General features: G+C 30.7%; 1 protein-coding gene across 2 annotated transcripts in view; it reads left to right on the top strand.

The window, feature by feature from the left end:
* The window catches only part of LOC132939203 (dynein axonemal heavy chain 5-like), a 30,886-nt gene extending 10,046 nt beyond the window's left edge, over window positions 1-20,840 (top strand). Inside the window, exons 23-65 of one of the 2 annotated variants that reach the window (XM_061006261.1) lie at window positions 2-154; window positions 233-602; window positions 718-942; window positions 2,203-2,375; window positions 2,459-2,825; window positions 2,888-3,221; window positions 3,302-3,459; window positions 3,554-3,672; window positions 3,735-4,245; window positions 4,313-4,482; window positions 4,552-4,742; window positions 4,815-5,092; window positions 5,154-5,394; window positions 5,469-5,674; window positions 5,945-6,108; window positions 6,212-6,334; window positions 6,395-6,587; window positions 6,653-6,783; window positions 6,851-6,999; window positions 7,063-7,232; window positions 7,294-7,743; window positions 7,821-8,165; window positions 8,466-8,681; window positions 8,751-9,016; window positions 9,091-9,259; window positions 9,333-9,644; window positions 9,716-9,872; window positions 9,933-10,063; window positions 10,121-10,565; window positions 10,687-10,808; window positions 10,929-11,097; window positions 11,337-11,489; window positions 11,573-11,799; window positions 13,340-13,417; window positions 13,536-13,730; window positions 14,086-14,187; window positions 14,252-14,332; window positions 14,408-14,487; window positions 14,548-14,704; window positions 14,801-15,013; window positions 17,943-18,095; window positions 18,947-19,245; window positions 20,453-20,840. In XM_061006261.1, the coding sequence (XP_060862244.1) occupies window positions 2-154; window positions 233-602; window positions 718-942; window positions 2,203-2,375; window positions 2,459-2,825; window positions 2,888-3,221; window positions 3,302-3,459; window positions 3,554-3,672; window positions 3,735-4,245; window positions 4,313-4,482; window positions 4,552-4,742; window positions 4,815-5,092; window positions 5,154-5,394; window positions 5,469-5,674; window positions 5,945-6,108; window positions 6,212-6,334; window positions 6,395-6,587; window positions 6,653-6,783; window positions 6,851-6,999; window positions 7,063-7,232; window positions 7,294-7,743; window positions 7,821-8,165; window positions 8,466-8,681; window positions 8,751-9,016; window positions 9,091-9,259; window positions 9,333-9,644; window positions 9,716-9,872; window positions 9,933-10,063; window positions 10,121-10,565; window positions 10,687-10,808; window positions 10,929-11,097; window positions 11,337-11,489; window positions 11,573-11,799; window positions 13,340-13,417; window positions 13,536-13,730; window positions 14,086-14,187; window positions 14,252-14,332; window positions 14,408-14,487; window positions 14,548-14,704; window positions 14,801-15,013; window positions 17,943-18,095; window positions 18,947-19,245; window positions 20,453-20,489 (8,983 nt within the window). In that variant the 3' untranslated portion in view covers window positions 20,490-20,840. Of the gene's footprint in view, window position 1; window positions 155-232; window positions 603-717; window positions 943-2,202; window positions 2,376-2,458; window positions 2,826-2,887; window positions 3,222-3,301; window positions 3,460-3,553; window positions 3,673-3,734; window positions 4,246-4,312; window positions 4,483-4,551; window positions 4,743-4,814; window positions 5,093-5,153; window positions 5,395-5,468; window positions 5,675-5,944; window positions 6,109-6,211; window positions 6,335-6,394; window positions 6,588-6,652; window positions 6,784-6,850; window positions 7,000-7,062; window positions 7,233-7,293; window positions 7,744-7,820; window positions 8,166-8,465; window positions 8,682-8,750; window positions 9,017-9,090; window positions 9,260-9,332; window positions 9,645-9,715; window positions 9,873-9,932; window positions 10,064-10,120; window positions 10,566-10,686; window positions 10,809-10,928; window positions 11,098-11,336; window positions 11,490-11,572; window positions 11,800-13,339; window positions 13,418-13,535; window positions 13,731-14,085; window positions 14,188-14,251; window positions 14,333-14,407; window positions 14,488-14,547; window positions 14,705-14,800; window positions 15,014-17,942; window positions 18,096-18,946 lie in introns of both variants that reach the window. The other variant, XM_061006262.1, reaches the window with a different exon arrangement.

Raw genomic sequence — 20,840 nt, 5'->3', positions numbered from 1 at the left:
GATTTAGTAAAATAGACAAGTCGTGGCAAAAAATTATGCAACGTGCACATGAAACACCAAGTGTAGTTATTTGTTGTGTCGGAGATGACATGCTGAAACAACTTCTACCTCATTTACAAGAACAACTTGAGTTGTGTCAAAAATCTTTGAGCGGGTAAGTTCTTAGAATATTATATACCGGGTAATGTTTAAATATAAATAGTATAAAAAAATATGTTTAATTGATTTACAGTTATTTAGAGAGAAAACGAACAATGTTTCCTAGATTCTTTTTTGTTTCGGATCCTGCTCTATTGGAGATTTTAGGACAAGCTTCAGATTCGCATACAATCCAAAATCATCTTTTATCGATATTCGATAATACTAAAGCTGTGAAATTTCACGAAATTGAATATAATAAAATGACAGCCATTATTTCAACAGAAGGAGAGACTATACCACTTGAAAGAGCTGTCAGAGCTGAGGGCAGTGTAGAGACTTGGTTAACTAGCTTATTGCAGACATCTCAGCAGACAATCCATTCGATTATTCGATCATCAAATCATCAGATAAACGATAATAATTTTATTTTATTAGCGTTTTTGGAAAAAATGCCCGCCCAGGTAGTACAAAATACATAAATTCAATAACATGAAATGTTAATTGAACTAAATCGACAACTGTTGAACTTTGTTTTGTATATGTTTGATATATTAAATAAACTAAATATATTAACAGATTGGAATATTGGGAATTCAAATGATTTGGACCAGAGATTCCGAGGTGGCATTAATTCACGCACGAACGGATAGAAAGCAGATGCACGATACCAATAATCGATTTTTAGAATTGCTTAATACGTTGATCGATCAAACGACTAGAGATTTAACGCGTATTGAAAGAATCAAGTTCGAAACATTAATTACAATACACGTTCATCAAAGAGATATTTTTGATATTTTGGTAATGATTTCAGATTTGTGGCGTTGTAGGTTTTAAATTTGAAGCCTCTATTTTTAAAGATATTTATTGTACTAATGATAATTTATATTTTTATCATGTAATATGGTATGATAATCTACATCATTTTTTCTAATACTATCGCATATATTATATTATTTTTGAAATTCGAACATGTATTCTCAATATTTTGTAGCAAGAAAATCTTATGAAGAATCATGAATTACATTTTTAAGAGGGCGTATCACAGACATTTGTCTCCGTCTTAGAAGTGCGTAACATCACAAATTTAATCTCAGCAGAACACGTTTAGCTTTGTTTGTTTAAAAATTAGAATAAATTATGAAACATGATAAGAACATTATCTGCGTTTGTACGTAGGTTTTTTACGAAAAATCTGTTTTTAAATGAGTTCTGAGGATTTTTAATTTACTCTATATCGTAAACGCAAAACGTGCTAAAAATGTGAACTATCGTAAAAAACGCACATACAAACACAGATCACGTTCTTACCACCAAGTTTCATAATAGATCGATTCACTCTAATTTTTAAGCAAATGAAACTAAACGTGATCTGCTGAGCGTATATTTGCTATGTTACGCACTTAAAAGACGGAACCAACAAATTACCGTGTTACGTCCTCTTAAGTTATTTGAGGAAGGAAATTCAATTTATTGACATAAATCTAGTCTATAAATATCTCAAAAGACACAAAATATTAAAAAAATTATCTCCTGTCTGGAATAATATAGTATTATAAGTATTTGGTGAAAATTTAAACATTTATCGTTATTCATTTTTTAATTATCCATAAAAAAAACCAAATCAATTTTATCAAAAATGGGGTACTTATTGAGTAAATATTCCCATTTTTCCGTATTTTATTTTCCTGATTATTTTGAAAAGTACTGAGAATTTTATTATTTTAAAATTATCATTATTTTAATCACCAAAGTACAAAGAACATCCAATTTGTTAAAAATATTATAGCTAATATTTAAGGGTTATTTTTTGTTGTAAAAAGTGTCTTCGGTTCAATCCCACACCCATAATTATAAAATCATTTATTATCGATAAATGTCAGATCACTGCACTCAGAATCTTAATACAAAATAGGAACGGGAGGTTATTTTTGTATACCTAATCTGCACTGAGTCACAACTATTTAAGACTATCAGTATTTGTAAAATGGTTTTAAATGATTTTTAGTGAGCTATTATTGAAGATTTAAAACTCTTAATAATAATTTGTGTATCACCTAGTGTCGACTCAATGTACGTTCTGTTAATGACTTTGAATGGCTGAAGCAATGTCGATTCTATTTTAAAGAAGACTTGGATAAGACTTGGATTTCTATAACTGACGTTAATTTTAATTACCAAAATGAGTACTTGGGATGTACAGAACGTCTAGTTATCACTCCACTTACAGATAGGTAATTGTTTTACGTTATATATATATAAATACGCGTGTTTACAAATTATGAAACCAATTTTTATTCCATAATGCTATACTTAGGTGTTACATTACACTTGCTCAAGCACTAGCGATGAGTATGGGTAGCTCGCCTTGTGGACCAGCTGGTACTGGAAAAACGGAAACTGTCAAAGACATGGCAAAAACTTTGGCCAAATATGTGGTGGTTTTTAATTGCTCTGATCAGATGGACTATCGAGGCTTAGGAAGAATTTATAAAGGCCTAGCGCAATCGGGAACATGGGGGTGTTTTGATGAATTCAACCGTATTGAGCTACCTGTCTTGTCGGTTGCAGCACAACAAATAGCGGTTGTGTTGTCAGCAAAAAAAGAAAAGAAAAAACAGTTTACGTTTACTGACGGAGATCTGATAGACCTTTGTCCTGAATTCGGAATATTTATTACAATGGTAAACATAGGTGATGTTATAGCCGTAGTTTAAACTAATGCACACTTATTTTTTGTTTGTAGAATCCCGGTTATGCTGGCCGTAAAGAACTGCCAGAAAATTTAAAAATTCAATTCCGCACAGTGGCTATGATGGTTCCAGACAGACAAATCATTATCAGGGTTAAATTAGCTAGTTGTGGGTTTTTAGAAAACATAACGCTTGCTCGTAAATTTTATACGTTATACAAACTTTGCGAAGAACAATTAACAAAACAAGTCCATTATGATTTTGGACTGAGAAATATTTTGTCAGTGTTAAGAACTCTGGGTGCTGCTAAACGAGTCAATAGCAAAGATTCAGAAAGTACGATTGTTATGAGAGTATTGCGTGATATGAACTTATCAAAACTTATAGGTAAATTATTATTAGTTTAGTATGTATATTTTTGTTGTTCGAACAGTTTTTTGAAACTTTCTACCTCGTGAATTTAATAGATGAGGATGAACCACTCTTTCTGTCATTAGTCACTGATTTATTTCCTAATCAGATATTAGAAAAAACTGCATATCCTGAATTGGAAGAAGCAATTGAAAGCCAAGTGGAAGCAGATGGTTTAATATATCATTCTCCGTGGGTTTTGAAGTTGATACAAGTAAATATCATATAATAGTCAATATTAACATTATTATTACATATATTTGTAAAATAAAATAAAATATATAATGTCCACTCATTGTTATTTTCAGTTGTACGAAACACAAAGAGTGAGACATGGAATAATGACTTTAGGCCCTACTGGATCTGGTAAGACCTGTTGTATCCAGATTCTTATGAAATCTTTAACAATTTGCGGCGAAAATCATAGGTAAACATTTAAAATTTTATACCGAAGATCTATAGTTTTATTTTATCTGTTTGACATTCTAGGGAAATGAGAATGAACCCAAAAGCAATTACTGCAGCACAAATGTTCGGCCGCCTAGACGTGGCCACTAATGACTGGACTGATGGTATATTTTCTGCATTATGGAGAAAAACGCTGAAATTAAAAAAAGGTGAACATGTATGGTTGGTCCTTGATGGACCAGTGGATAGTATATGGATTGAAAATTTGAATTCAGTATTGGATGATAATAAAACATTGACATTGGCTAATGGAGATAGGCTTCCTATGGCTCCGTGCTGTAAAATTATATTCGAGCCTCATAACATTGATAATGCTTCACCGGCAACCGTATCACGTAATGGTATGGTATACATGAGTTCGTCTGGATTAGATTGGAATCCCGTTTTAGCAGCCTGGCTAAAGAAGAGGAATAAAAGGGAATCAAAATTATTCAGGCGATTGTTTGAAAATACTTTTTCAATTATATACACATGGGCCTCACAAAATTTGAATATGACCATGAAAGTCTTACAGTGCAATACTATTCAGCAGGTATTTTCAAACGATATTCTATAGTTTATTTAATTATAACTTATAATAGTCTAAAATATAACTTTAGATGCTAGTTTTGTTACAAGGGTTAATACCCAAGAAACCAGAAGAAGAAGAAGGAAAAGAAGAAGTAGAAGAAGAAGAAGAAGAAATCGAAGATCACGATAATAATTCTTCAGAAGAAGGTGATGGCGCGGAAGGCACAGAAAACCACTATCTAAAACCAGATAATTTATTGTAAGTTTAATACCGACCCTTTTTTCATAAAAGATTATGTTAAGTATTTATTTGAAATTTTTTTTTAAGACCAAGTAAAATACATTTACAACGTTTGTATACTTTTTCATTGGTGTGGGGACTAGGAGCTTTATTGGAAACATCAGATAGACATAAATTCCATAGTTACTTAAATGAAAATTTTGGTCAAAGCCTTGATCTTCCTAAGCTAGTTGATCAGCCTGATGCTACTATATTTGATTTTTTCGTAACTGAAGAAGGTATAGTAATATAGTATGTGTTTTTAATTGTGTCAACTGAAATTGAAATCAGTTTTATATATGTTAAATTAGGAGAATGGGAACACTGGAATGTTGCTATGTCTTCTGCTACTCCAGCAGAATCTTCTAGTACTGATTACAGTCAAGTATTGGTTCCTATTTTAGAAAGTGTTCGTATCACATATTTGATAAATATCATAGCTACACAAGATCATCCAGTTTTATTAATTGGAGAACAAGGATCAGGAAAAACTGTTATGATGAAATCATACATGAGATCTGCTAAACCAGAGCTTTACTTAAATAGATCGTTTAATTTTTCATCTGCAACTAGCCCCTTTCAATTTCAAGTAAATTTAATTAAAATTACTAAATGGTAATTTCACTCCTTACTTTATTTTATTATTATAGAAAACTATTGAAAGTTATGTAGAGAAAAGATTAGGAAACACATTTGGGCCACCTGGAGGTCTTAAGATGAAGGTGTTCATAGATGACATAAATTTGCCGGAAGTTAATGAATGGGGTGATCAAATTACAAATGAGATCGTTCGACAGACAATGGACATGAAAGGATTTTATAGTTTAGAAAAACCTGGTGAATTCTATACTCTGAATGATATTCTATTTGTCGGTGCTATGGTGCATCCCGGTAAGATACCGACGTATTTAATAAATTACTTGTCATTCAATTTTTAAATTGTGTATTATATTTTATAAAATCAGGTGGAGGACGGAATGATATACCGTCAAGATTAAAACGCCAATTTTGTATATTCAACTGTACTATGCCATCAGATGCTTCAATTGATAAGATCTTTCGAGTAGTTGGTGAAACACACTATAATGCAAAACGAGGATTTTCAGTAGAAATACGAAACTTGGTTAAGAAACTAACTCCCATAACTAGAGAACTTTGGCATAGCACAAGGGTAATATATTTTTATTAAAAAATTACAAAAAAAAAACGAAATAATGCCATAACCTAACCCTTAGTTCCAAAATTAGCTTAGGTATTTGATAGTTAGTTGTTAAATTTATTTTTGATCGGGTATTTCAAATCAATTACCAAAACGTGTTCATGACAAATAATTGGGATAAATATAGTATGAATATATAATATTTTTTTACATAAATAAATTATAATTACAATTATATTATTTTGTGTTCATACTAATAATAAAAAATATTTTTAATTGTAGATGACTTTGTTGCCAACACCAGCTAAATTCCACTATGTTTTTAGCTTAAGAGATTTGTCTAGGATCTGGCAAGGAATGGTTGGAACATTGAGTACTGTTATTGATTCTGCAAAAATATTAATAATGTTATGGAGGCATGAGACTACTAGAGTATTCTCTGATAGGTTTGTTTGATTGAAGTGATAATTATTTTTAAACAGTTAAAGTAAAAAAACTATAAAATTGACTATGTGATAACAATAATATTAATATGTTTAATTATATTAGATTTACATCGTTGTCTGACAAAAGTTGGTTCGATCAAGAACTGAATAAAGTGGTTGAATCTAGATTGGGCACTCAATATATAGCCATGTTGGATGCAGATCCTCCATTTGTTGATTTCATGAGGTAAGTACTTTTTATTTTGCACAAGTTGAGTTTAAATATAATTTTAAATTAATATTTAAGAGACGCTCCAGAACCAACTGGAGAAGAAGGTGAAGAAGCTGACATGGAACTTCCCAAGGTGTACGAACCTGTTATGGAAGAAGCTCAACTGAGAGAACGATTAGAAATGTTTTTATCTCAATTTAATGAAATGGTTCGAGGTGTTGGAATGGACCTAGTATTTTTTCCGGATGCTATCCTTCATTTAGTTAAGGTCAGTTGTAATTCACTATTTTATAATTAAAATGATAAAAACTATTATTATTATGTTTTTTGTAGATTTCAAGAGTTATACGACATCCGCGTGGAAATGTAATGTTAGTAGGTGTTGGTGGTTCAGGTAAACAATCTTTAACAAGGTTGGCTTCTTTTATAGCTGGCTATAAGACGTTTCAAATAGCTTTAACTAGGTTTGTCTCGATCATTAAATGTATTGTTTGAATTTTGTATGAAATATTAATTTTTTTTTGTTTATAGATCCTATAATATAACAAATTTTTTGGAGGATCTCAAACTGTTATACAGAACCTGTGGTGTTCAAGCAAAAGGTACAACATTTATTTTTACTGATTTGGATATTAAGGAAGAAGGTTTCTTGGAGTACTTGAATAACATTCTATCATCTGGTAATAATTTGTTAAATTTGATTTATTTTCTCATTTAAATATATGTTATACATTTATTTTTAGGTGGAATTACCAATCTATTTACGAAAGATGAACAATCTGAAATTATATCAGAATTAACTCCTATTATGAAACGAGAAAACTCAAAACGAAGTTTGAACCATGAAATAATTATGGATTACTTTTTAACAAGAACTTGTCAAAACCTTCATGTTGTGTTTTGTTTTTCACCTGTAAATAGGTCTTATTAATAATTACATTTTATAATTTAATCATGCTTAATGTATGTCTTAGGTAGGAGAAAAGTTTCGAAATCGAGCTCTTAGATTCCCAGCATTAGTATCTGGATGTACCATAGACTGGTTCCAACCATGGCCCAAGGATGCTCTCATCCAAGTAGCGGAACATTTTTTGGTTGACTTTGATATTGAGTGCACGGTTGAAGTTAAACAAGAATTAGTTGGCGCAATGGGCACGATTCAAGATATAGTTGATCATACTTCAAGTGATTATTATCAACGATTTCGTCGAGCTACTCATGTCACACCAAAATCGTACTTAAACTTTATTGGCGGATATAAAAGTATATATCATCAAAAACAAAAAGAATTAGGAGAAGGAGCTCACCGCATGGACACAGGTTTGGCAAAACTGGAAGAGGCTTCTATTTCCGTAGAATTACTGAAGAAAGACTTAGATGATATGGAACAAGAACTAGCAAATGCCTCTCAGAAAGCAGAAACCGTAAGTAAATAAAAATAAACTAAAAAATAATATTTGTTATCAGTGTAAAACAATATTTTTATAAAAAATATTAACAGGTATTAGTTGAAGTTACTGATCGTGCAAGACAAGCAGAAATTGTGAAAAATCAGGTAATGAAAGTAAAAGTTAAAGCAGAAGCATTAGTAGAATCAATTGCAAAAGAAAAGGCTATTGCTGAAGAGAAACTAGAAGCAGCTAGACCAGCACTTGAAGAAGCAGAATCAGCGTTGAACACTATAAAACCTGCACATATAGCTACTGTTCGTAAACTTGGAAGACCTCCACATCTCATTATGCGTATAATGGATTGCGTTTTAATATTATTCAAACGAAAACTACACCCAGTCATAAGTGATACAACAGTGAGATGTCCAAAACCATCTTGGCCAGAATCGTTAAAAGTAAAATATGTTTTTAAAAAAAAAAAATTTAATATTGCTGTACAATTTCATGTCAACAGATATATAGATAAAGATGAATATCTAAAATTATAAATTAATTACAAATAAACATAATTTTCTGTTTATAATAATTTAATTAAATCTATAAGACGCACTAAAATTCTTAAAAAAAATTACTTAGTTTACATACACACTACTATTTAATATTTTGATAATAATAACATAAAATAATTGAATGTACTATAATTTATTAAGACAGAAACTAAGATAATTAAAAAATTTTGATATCACATTTTATAGATGATGGCGAGTACAACTTTTTTGCTCCAGCTACAAAACTATCCTAAAGATACAATCACAAATGAAATGGTAGAATTATTACAGCTATATTTTAGCATGGAAGATTACAATATGGATACAGCAAAAAGGGTTTGTGGTGACGTTGCCGGTTTGTTATCATGGACTAAAGCCATGGCATTCTTTCATAGTATAAATAAAGAAGTTTTGCCACTTAAAGTTTGTATTAAACGTTTTTTGAGAAGAATGAATGAAAGCCTTAAAGGTAAAATGTATATTATCGTTTAGGCCAATTTAACTTTACAAGAAGCTAGACTAACTATTGCAATGGACGATTTGTCGAGAGCTGAACTTCAACTTTATGAAAGAGAAGTGGCTTTAAATGAAGTTAAAAGCCAATATGATGCAGCTGTTCAAGAAAAACAAAGGCTTACTGACGCGGCAAATGTGTGTCTTAGAAAAATGACGTCAGCAACTGCTTTAATTAATGGTTTAGGTGGTGAAAAAATAAGATGGACTCAACAGAGTAAAGAATTCAAGAAACAACTCGGACGGTAATATTTAAAATAATATTTACTATAGGTATCTAATGAATCGTATAATAATATTGTTTTATTTTAATAAATAGACTTGTTGGTGATGTTTTATTGGCAACAGGATTTTTATCATATTGTGGGCCATATAATCAAGAATTTAGATCTAATTTAGTCCAAAGTTGGATGAAAATTTTAACGACTCAAAAAGTACCGTTCACGGTTAAACTCAATATAATAAATATGCTTATTGACAATTCTATGGTACGAATATTGCTTACATGTATAATAATTGTAATTGCGTATATAGCTCAATTAAAAATACTAAATGTTGAAGGTATCTGAGTGGACATTGCAAGGTCTTCCTAATGATGAGTTATCGGTACAAAATGCACTTATTGTAACCAAATCTAGTTCGTACCCACTTCTCATCGACCCTCAAAATCAAGGGAAAATGTGGATTAAAAATAAGGAATCATCTAATGAACTTCAAATCACTTCATTGAATCATAAATACTTTAGAACACATTTAGAGGATTGCTTATCTCTTGGAAGACCATTATTGATAGAAGATGTTAGTGAAGAACTTGATCCAGTAATTGATAATGTATTAGAAAAGAATTTCATTAAATCTGGTTCAATTGAAAAGGTGAGCAAAATAAATATAAGTATATGTCGGCCACTTTTCATGATGTACAATAATAATTATTATATTAATAGGTGGTTGTCGGTGATAAAGAAACTGATGTAATGCCTGGGTTTGTCTTGTATATAACGACAAAATTGCCCAATCCTGCATATTCTCCTGAGATTAGTGCTAAAACTTCAATTATAGATTTCACAGTCACAATGCAAGGTCTTGAAGACCAACTTTTAGGTAAAAATAAAAGGTAAATATTTACATACATTTTTATATAATTTATAAACATTTATTTAGGCCGAGTTATACTAATGGAAAAATCAGATTTAGAAGCAGAACGTGTGGCGCTATTTGAGTCAGTTATACAAAATCAACGTTCAATGAAAGAATTTGAAAGTAATCTACTGCATAAATTATCATCAATTCAAGTAATGTATCATGAATGATAATTCTATTACAAAATTAAAGTTATTGTTTTTACCTAGGGTTCATTGGTAGACGATGAAGATTTGATTAGTGTACTCCAAGAGACCAAAGCCACCGCCGAAGCTGTAAATGCCAAACTTCAAGTTTCCGAACAAACCGAAATTAAAATTATGAAGGCCAGAGAAGAGTTCCGTGCCGTAGCTGCTCGTGGATCAATACTATACTTTTTGATAGTTGAAATGAGCAACGTAAACGTTATGTACCAAAATTCATTAAAACAATTTTTAATGATATTTGATAATTCTATAAACAAATCGATAAAAAGTCCAATAACCGAAGAACGTATTGTAAACATTTTACAATATTTAACTTATGAAGTATGGATGTTCACGATGAGGAGTCTATACGAACGCCATAAGCCATTATTCACATTAATGTTGGCTATGAAAATTGATTGCCATAAGAACCAAATTACTCATGAAGAGTTTATGACATTTATAAAAGGTTATAACTTATGAATTATAATCCATAATTCTTTTACAACATAATTATTTGCTAAAATACATATATAATATTTATATATATTATAATCAACCTACAAATAATAATATATTTATGTATAAAGGTGGTGCATCATTAGATTTGAATGCAGTTGCTCCAAAGCCATTCCGATGGGTATTGGACATAACTTGGTTAAATTTGGTTGAACTTAACAAGTTATCAGTATTTTCAAACCTTTTAAATAAAGTAAGTATACATTTGGTTAGTCATTATAATAAGTATACTTATTATAGACAAATCACTGTTTTACTTTATTGTGTGATAAACGCAATAAATTTTTTAATTATGTATCCTTGATTGATTTAGATAAAACAAAACGAGAAAGAATGGCGCATTTGGTATGAAAAAGAGAAACCAGAAGAGGAAGACATACCTTGTGGGTATAATAAATCTCTAGACGTGTTTCGAAAACTTTTGCTGGTCAGGTCATGGAGTCCAGACAGGACATTGTCGCAGTCTCGAAAATATATTATGGGTATTACTCACAATTCTGTGAATTTATTGCATTTGCATTATCATAACCTACTTTTAGAAGAAAATTTGTTTCGTCAAAATCGTTTTAACATTACTATTAAATAAATAATATTTAGGTACTAAAATTTAAACTCGCTGCCTTGGGTAAAAAAAATATAATAAAATGTATATAGTATAGTATAGTATAGTATATAGTGTATAGTGTTATAGATAAAACCATTTGACCACTGTGTCTTACAGATTCTTTAGGGTCAGAGTATGGAGAAGCATGCATCTTGGACTTGGAAAAAACTTGGGAAGAATCGGAGCCACAAACACCACTTGTTTGTATCTTGTCCATCGGCTCTGATCCATCACCGCAAATCACCGCTCTAGCCAAATCCAAAGACATTCGTAATGCAAACGAAATTTATACAACAATAATTAACTGTTTTTTATACATACATGTATATATATCAAATATACTATTGTTTTAGAAATACGGTCGGTTTCTATGGGTCAAGGTCAAGAAATACACGCTAGAAACATGATATCCGATTGCATAGCAAACGGTGGTTGGGTGCTTTTACAAAACATGCATTTGTCTTTGCCATTTTGTACAGAAGCTATGGACGCTTTGTCAGATTCGGAAGAAATACACAGTACATTTAGAATGTGGATAACTACCGAAGTGCATCCTCAGTTTCCGATTGCACTACTTCAAGTAAATGAACCGCCTTTAAACGTCTTAAATAATAGACCATAATATTTTATATGATTATAATTAAAATATAAAAGGTGATCTGTAATGTACTCAGTGGTATACAGTAGGGGTGATATTTTCGGGATAAATAGGATGGACCGACTGGACCGAGAAGTGTCGTGATATTTTATAGTACCTACCTACAAACGTAATCTAAAATGATAGAATAGTGTTGGATGAACTATGCAGCACTGAATTCTTCCAAAAAACAGAGCATGTCTGCCATTAAAATCCACCCCTTAAATAAATTAAATGTACGCAACCGAACGTACTAACTATATAATTAGGGGACGGAGTGGCCGAGCGGAATACGGCGTCCGTTATAACGCGTACCTTCGATGGTTCGAATCTCGACCACAGGCAACTGTCTAGAGCAGAGATTCCCAACCAGGATTCCGTGGCACCCTAGGGTGCCGCGAAATTATTTGAAATATATTTTTTAAGAAAAAACGGTTTCATGAAAAATATATCACTGCGAGTAATAAAACGGACTATAATATTATAAAACCTATTATGTGTTTCATATATTGTGTAGAAATATTACGATGTTCAATCTATTTTAATGTTCATACCAGTTTGATTGCTATTGCTTCGGTGTCTTGTGACTTTATCTTATCTTAATTTTTATAAAACATATATCGACAATAGTACCTAATTTAATAATCTACTAACAATTTCAGTACGATCAGTCTGGTTTTAGTCATCATTGCAAAACATATAATATATTTCAGTCGTGTCTAGATATTTTATAATTGTATATAATTAAATTTTTGTTAAAACAATGGATAAATTTATTTTTAAAAAGCAAAAATTAGATGAATATGAAATTTTATCTAACCATAATATTGAATCAACTTCTGAAGAATCAAATCAAGCTATTTCTAGTTCTACTGGTAATAAAATACGTTTATATATAGTTCCATAAGTTCCTTAATTATAAATTAATATTGTGAATCAATTACTAAATAAAAATAAATAATAATTATACATAAAAATAAATACAATGTAATAATTTGTTTATAAAATGTAATGTGTATATAGTATATACCTACACCTTACTACTTTTGTTTATACTTATGCACTGATAAATAAAACCGAAGTAGTCTATATAGGCTTAGAGCATAGGGTGCCTCCGGATTTTTAGAAAATGACTAAGGGTGCCGCGAGTCAAAAAAGGTTGGAAACCTCTGGTCTAGAGAGAAAGGCCACCATCCCCCGACCGGGCATGGCAGAAACCTAATACGGATGCTCAATTTGAAATTCTGCCAAAACCAAACACACGTGTTTACTAAAACCTACAGTACCTTCCTCCACAATTTAAAAAAAACCCATCCAATGGCCTAAGTGTACCGTTACAACAGTAACAATCGTAACCCCCACAATAGCTAATGGTCATAGTTGCCGGGCACTAGACCAATAAAATAATAAATAACAATATAATTAATATTATACATGATATTATTATATATATAGTATGTGTATTAATATATGTCACTTATAGATGGCAATTAAGTTCACAAATGAACCTCCACAGGGTATTCGCGCTAGTATGAAAAGAACGTATCAGAACATTAGTCAGGTTGGTTAATCAAAACTTAAAATTGTGGTAATAATAATAATATAATTATTTAATCGTTATGTTTAAACTGCAGCACACGCTTAAAATATTATTATTTCCAATATTTCTTGTACAATAGGACATGCTCGATTATTCGGCTCAACCGCAATGGCCCATTTTATTGTACGCCGTAGCATTTATTCATACGATTGTACAAGAGAGACGAAAATTCGGACCACTAGGCTGGAATGTACCGTACGAGTTCAATCAAGCCGATTTCGCTGCGAGCGTTCAGTTCGTGCAAAATCATTTGGACGATATGGATCCCAAAAAAGTAATCCTGTGGTTAATATATTGATGAGATACAAATACCGTGTGTCCATAAAACAGGGTACACAGTAAGAGTGGAATAGGTAATGTTGCACATGCAACAATACAAGAGCTAAACAATTTTTATTTATAGGAAATTAGAACCAAATTGTCTCATGTCCCTCAAGCAGAATTGAAAAATAAGTACAAGGTATACTGAGTGGTATAGTATAAGACGTAACTGAGTTATAGAGTGTATACTCTTTTTGTGGATACATGGTATTATAAATAAATAATATAGGTATGGGCGTATGGTAGTTACTAGTTGCAGTTATAATAATATAAGTAATATAGTTATTATTATTAATGCCTGCTGACAGGGTGTGTCTTGGCCAACTATTTGTTACATGTTGGGTGAAGTACAATACGGTGGCAGAGTTACTGACGACTTCGATAAAAGACTTTTGATCACGTTCACTCAAGTAAATTTTAATTCACATTTATTGATACGAATACTAATTATGTATGTATACCTACTGTATAAAGGTATGGTTTTGTGATGTATTGTTGAGGCCAGGTTTTGAGTTTTATAAAAGCTATAAAGTCCCCATGAATCGTAATATACAAGTACGTAAAATATCGATTTATTGTTTTTTTCTAATATTGTTGGGTATTTATTTTATTATGTTTATACATTTTCAGGGTTGTATTGATTATATAAACAGTTTACCAGTAACGGATTCGCCAGAAGTGTTCGGACTTCACTCAAATGCTGACATCACGTAAACAATTATTTTAATATAACAAAACAATAATGCCTATGTTTTATATTATCATTTCAGGCATCAAATAAACACCGCAAAAGGAATACTAGATACAATTTTAAGCGTTCAACCAAAACAGGGTGGAAGCCAAGGAGGCGAGACTAGAGAAAGTGTGGTCTATCATTTAGCTGATGATATGTTGAAAAAGTTACCAAAACAGTATAAAGATTTTGAGGTGAATAATATACTATACTATTAGGCATTTTCATTGATTTTGACAACGATGGACGATGATATTTTAATATTTCTGATCGTTGTTTTTCGTCTGCAGGTAAAAGAATCGCTGCAGAGGATGGGCGCCCTTTTGCCCATGAACATATTCTTGCGACAAGAAATCGATCGTATAAAAAAAGTAATTGGAATCGTACAAAAGACGTTATGTGATTTGAAATTGGCTATCGATGGTACAATTGTTATGAGCCAAGGATTGAGAGAAAGTTTGGACGCGATGTACGACGCCAGAATACCACAGAAATGGCAAAAAGTAATCAGAATAATATTATATTATATAGATAGCTATAGGTTACTCGAGTACTCATCGTATACAATATAATCGCCACCAATAATAACCTAGCCAAGTATACAGCGGCGTATTTACAGAGTGTCCATGGGATCTGGAATTTTTAATATTTTTCAAATGTCATTGAAACAATATAGTAGGAGCCTTGTATTACATTTTCAAGCATTTTTACCCAACAAATAAAGTTTATTGACATTCATAGAAAAAAAGACTAATAAAATTGGAAAACAGAAAATTTTTCTAAACAGTTCAAAACAAATAAAAATATTTTGAGAATTTTATCGTACATAGAAAATGCAAATATAAACAACCATTGAAAAATTCAAGTACAATACCTACGTTCATTTGTTTTAAAATTACACCAAAACCTAACATTTTGCGTGAAAATTCCCGTTTTTCTCTACTATGATCGATTCTGAGCGAAGCGATGAATGTATTGATTTTACAATGATGTGTGTTTTTTTTTTTTTTTTATTCTTGTGTCTGTCATCACCTTTTAGGACAGTAAAAGTGCTTGGATTTTCTTCAACAGTAACTTTTCTGATAGGAAAGTGAATCTAGTTGGTACTTTGAGGGGGTCAAAAGTAAAAATTTCCCAGTAGTTTTCAAAAGCGACGTGAAAAACAAAAGAAAAATTAAGGAAAAACGGGAATTTTCACGCAAAATCTGTTTTCGAGAAAATGGATTTTGGTTTTTGGTGTAACTCTAAAACAAATGACCGTAGGGACATGAAATTTTGACTGAATGTTTATGTTAGCATTTTCTATACACCATACAATTTTAAAAATATTTTGACTCTTTTTGAGCTGTTTACGGACATTGTCAGTTTTCAATTTTTTTAGTTTTTTTTTCTATAAATATCAATAAAATTTTTATTTGTTGAGTAAAAAAGTTTGAAAATTTAATAGAAAGCTCCTAGGTTATTGTTCAAAGGCATCAAAGGCAGATGAGAAAAATTAAAAATCCTTAGTCACAGTTTTTATTTATAAGCATTTTAAGTTCAAATTTTGACAAAATACGGAAAAATCACGAAAATTAGCAAATTATTTTGAGTTGAGAATTCATAAAAAATTTTCTTTTTAAATCTAAGATTTGAAAATGTAATATAAGATTACTCATAAGTTTGTCTACCTTTATCAAAAAAAAATGTCTACAAGAAACTTAAATTAAATTTTTATGAGCGTCTGAAATTCATATTTTTACAACATTTGATATTTACTCGATTTCTCATGTAACAATTTTCTTATTTTATTGTAATTAAAAAACGAATGACTGTAGATACTTGACAATTTCACTGAATGTTTATATTAGCGATTTCTATACACCATAAAATTTTGAAAATATTTTGACTCTTTTTGAGCGGTTTACGGACATTGTCAGTTTTAAATTTTTTTAGTTTTTTTTTCTATAAATATCAATAAAAAAATTTTTGTTGGGTAAAAAAGCGTGAAAATTTAATATAAGGCTCCTGATATATCGTACTAATAGCAGTTGAAAAATATTAAAAATACATAGGCACAATTTTTTTTTATAAGCATTTAAAGTTCAAATTTTGACAAAATGTATCACTTTTAAAATTTAATAATTATTTTGTAGTTAAAAATTTATAAAATGTTCAACTTTTATAGCTAAGGATTGAAAATTTAAAACAATGCTCCACGTAAATATGTTATATATAAATTACTTTATTCACAATAATATCATCAAATATACTTGGTAATATCATAGGCTGACTGACCGTTTCGCTCATAATCGTTTTTCTTATACAATGATATTATATCATTGAATTCAAATTTAACACCATCTATTACAGTGACCAACTTGTAACCTACTGTACAGCAGAGCGACATCCACTTATCCACCTTTTTTATATTGTTTTTCCTGACGCTTTTAAAAACTATTGAAAATTTGAAAATTTGACCTCCTGAATGCATCAACTAGATTCACTTTCCCATCAAACAAGATATTGTTGAAGAAAATCGGAACAGTTTTATTGCCCCAAACCGTGATGACAGACATAAAAATAAAAATAAAAAAACACACATCATTGTAAAATCAATACATTCATCGCTCCGCTCAGAATCTAAAATGTATAATCCATCCCGGTCTGCCAAATGTAAAACATCAAAATTGATGGTTATTGAAAAAATATATATAATTAAAAAAAACTTATAAATAAAGAAGTAAAATAAAATAAATATATTTTTCTTATAATAATAATAATAACAGTATAATATTCAGAATATAAATACCTACAAGAAAAGTAAATATTTTATTATAATTTTTGTTCATGGAATATTGTCAAAGGGATTGAATCATTTGTTGCAAAACTACAAATTATTAATACTATTATTATTATTATTATTATTATTATTTTAAATGGTTGTAGTTGGTTACGTTACACATGTATTTATTTTGCGTCATGCCGTTTTCCATCATGACATACAAGTTCGGAGTTGATCTTACCACCAGGGCCCTTTGATTTTTAGGCCAATAGATCTTTCACATCAATAAGTCGGAAAAAATACACATCATTGTAGAACCAATACACTCATCGGAACGCTCAGAATTTAAAAATCTAGTGCCGGATTGCACAAAACATTTAATGAATCAATAGTGAGCTAATCGTCCCTTAAACAAGATTTAGTGGCCCGTGATTAGTCCATTAAATTTTTAGAAAGCCATTAAATTTAATGAATTGTTTATGCAACCCAGCATAAGTGTCTTATTTTATAAATGATAAAAAAAATTTTATTTCTTATACTTAGTATTCCCCATTGTCTGAATCAAGATAATATATAATCAGTCGATAGTAGTTTAGTACTTAGTAGTATACTCACTATAATGCCCAGCAAAATATTTAGTTCGTGTGTATATATTATACTCTATTTAGGTGTCTTGGGAATCAGCTACTCTTGGATTTTGGTTTACCGAGTTGCTGGAACGGGATAATCAGTTTAGAAAATGGATAAACAGTGGTCGACCAAACGTGTTTTGGATGACAGGTTTCTTTAACCCACAAGGATTTTTGACGGCCATGAGACAAGTAGCTACCTAATTTTTTTATTATACTATATGTACATGTACAATACTTTGATAGTTTTGTTGAGGATTTCTATGCTTACATAAATATAAATTATATATTATTTATGTAATTTTATTGTAGGCATACAAACAAACAATTGTTAAAAAGAATAACTTTTAATTTTTTATTAACTTAACTAGTTTAGGTGTGCATTGTATTATTAGCTTATCTAGTTAATATAAAACATACATATTACATAATATTAGGTAAGTACCTACCTACCTACCTACGCATTAAGTTATATTAACTTTTGTTAAATACCTCTATAACCATGGTAAAAATTTTAAAATATTTGATATAATAAATATTATATATACTATGCGTATAGGTAATAGTGATTACACAAGTTAGGTACCTATATAATATCCTTAAATTGATTGTAAATAAAAAATTAACCAATAAATATTTATTAGTATAGGTAATTATTTAGTGATTTGTCACTATAGTACATATTATGATTGCTTAACTATACTATATATACTATATAGCTGCAATAATATAGTGCAATGACTTAAGTATAGAATTAATGCTTGATTAAATGGTTAATATTACCATGTTAAAAAAAATTGAAATATGCACATTTACTAGCTATTTCACTATGTATCTATCGGATATAAGACGTTAAATAAAATATACATTAACTTTTTTTTTAACAAACTGAAGTTAGGTAATTATTTTCATTAATTTTCCTGCCTGCGGTGAACTTGTATTTACCATGTAAGATGTACTTACCTATAATTAATATATGCACTCATTCTATTCCAATGCGTACCTGTGTTTTAATCCACACGGAATATTTCACGTTTTTGTAGGAAGTAACAAGAGCACATCGGGGGTGGGCGTTGGATTCGGTGGTGCTTCAGAACCTGATAACTCGCCACAACAAGGAGGAGCTGAGTGACTCACCACCGGAGGGCGTGTACGTGTGTGGCATGTTCTTGGAGGGCGCCAGCCTCGACCGGAAGACTGGCAAACTGGTGGAAAGCAAGCCAAAGGTGCTGTACGAGCAAATGCCAGTCATCTACGTGTTCGCCATCAATACGACCGCAGGCAAAGATCCAAAACTGTACGAGTGTCCGATCTACAGAAAACCGCAGCGGACGGATCTCAAGTACGTGGGTTCAATCGATTTCGAGACGGACAATAATCCTAGGCACTGGACCTTGAGGGGCGTCGCCCTGTTGTGCGATATAAAATAAATAATACGATCGATAATGAATTATATTATTACCTATTTACCGATGTAGGTACATGACAAATTAGATAGGTAGGTATCATCCACGGACTAAGATTAACAGGTCTAAAAACCTTAGATCCAGTCTTGTAAAAGATACTTTTAAAAAGTATTCAAGTACAGATACAGATACTTTTTTTCATAAGTATTTACAGATACTTTCAATTCATTTTTTTTTTAAATATGTTTTACCTTTTTATATTGGCCTAATGATCATATAGATAAATTGAATTATTAGTAAACTGAATTAATTTTTTATTTTAGCACTATCTAGTTTTACTTGAATTAATTAGAATAAGAATAATTCAGCATTTTTTGGTCTTTGATGTATGTACCATCAGATGTATGTGACATAGTAGATATTGTTATAATCATCAAGAAAATTATCAATCGACTATCGTTATGTTTTGTATATACATAATTCGAGACTCGAGTAAAGGTATTTCCAATTTTATTAAGAAATCAACGGACTATATACATTAAATTTAATGGATACCTAGTATAGGCCACTAAAAATATTACAATATACCTACCAAAACACACCATGAACGATCTATAAATAAAAATCTTGTACAATTTCAAATTTGCCTAGATAGCCTTTATAATATTATACTATTATACCTTTATGATAAAGGCTCTCTAGTATTGTCTATCAATCATATACATACATATATAACATAGAACAAAATCAACCAATGAGAAGTGGAGAACTACGAAATGGGACGGAGGTGAAGGAGATGCGCATACTGTGCAAAACTAGTACAACTGTGGTCTGTAATTATAATACCTATCTAATTTGTCATGTGTGGTATAAGGTACTCGAATCAGTAGGAGTTAAAAGATTTTATCATGGGGGGAGGGGGGAGGATGGGGTATGGCTGATTTTTTAACATTATTATTTTACCATTAAAAATATAATGTATGGTTATGTTTATGTCTAATATCAATTTATAAAATTATAGTAAATACAAACTTTATTTATAACTTAGGTATACAGACTTTATAAATATATTAAAGTATTAACAATATTTTTATTATATTAGTAAATCTATATTTTTGTTTTTTTTTTTGCTAATTCGTCCAGTACTTTGTTGGATGTTATATTTATAACCCCACGATGAACAGCCATAGTAAAAAATATTACCACCAAGTCCACAACTTGATTTTCTGTAATGATATTAGTGATCTTACTTATTTTTTCATCCGCCGAGCGTTAAGAAGTAGAGCAACTTGCATCAAAATAGCTAATAATTTTCCTTTTATTAGACATGGTAATTATTATGAAAATGTAAAATAGACAAAATAGTCAATATTACAAAAGACATCGACCGCATAATAGTAATATACTTTAGGGCCTTTCTTACGATGTCCGGTTAAAGTTAACTGACACTTGACCGGACATTGGAAGAACGGCCCTTAGTACACTACACGGACACACAGTAGAAAACAAGAGTACGATAGAGTAATGACGA

This window comes from Metopolophium dirhodum, chromosome 2, assembly GCF_019925205.1.
Source record: "Metopolophium dirhodum isolate CAU chromosome 2, ASM1992520v1, whole genome shotgun sequence".
Taxonomy (NCBI): Eukaryota; Metazoa; Arthropoda; class Insecta; order Hemiptera; family Aphididae; genus Metopolophium; species Metopolophium dirhodum.
Note: the sequence above shows the minus strand (reverse complement) of the source record. Positions and strands in the feature narration are given on the sequence as shown.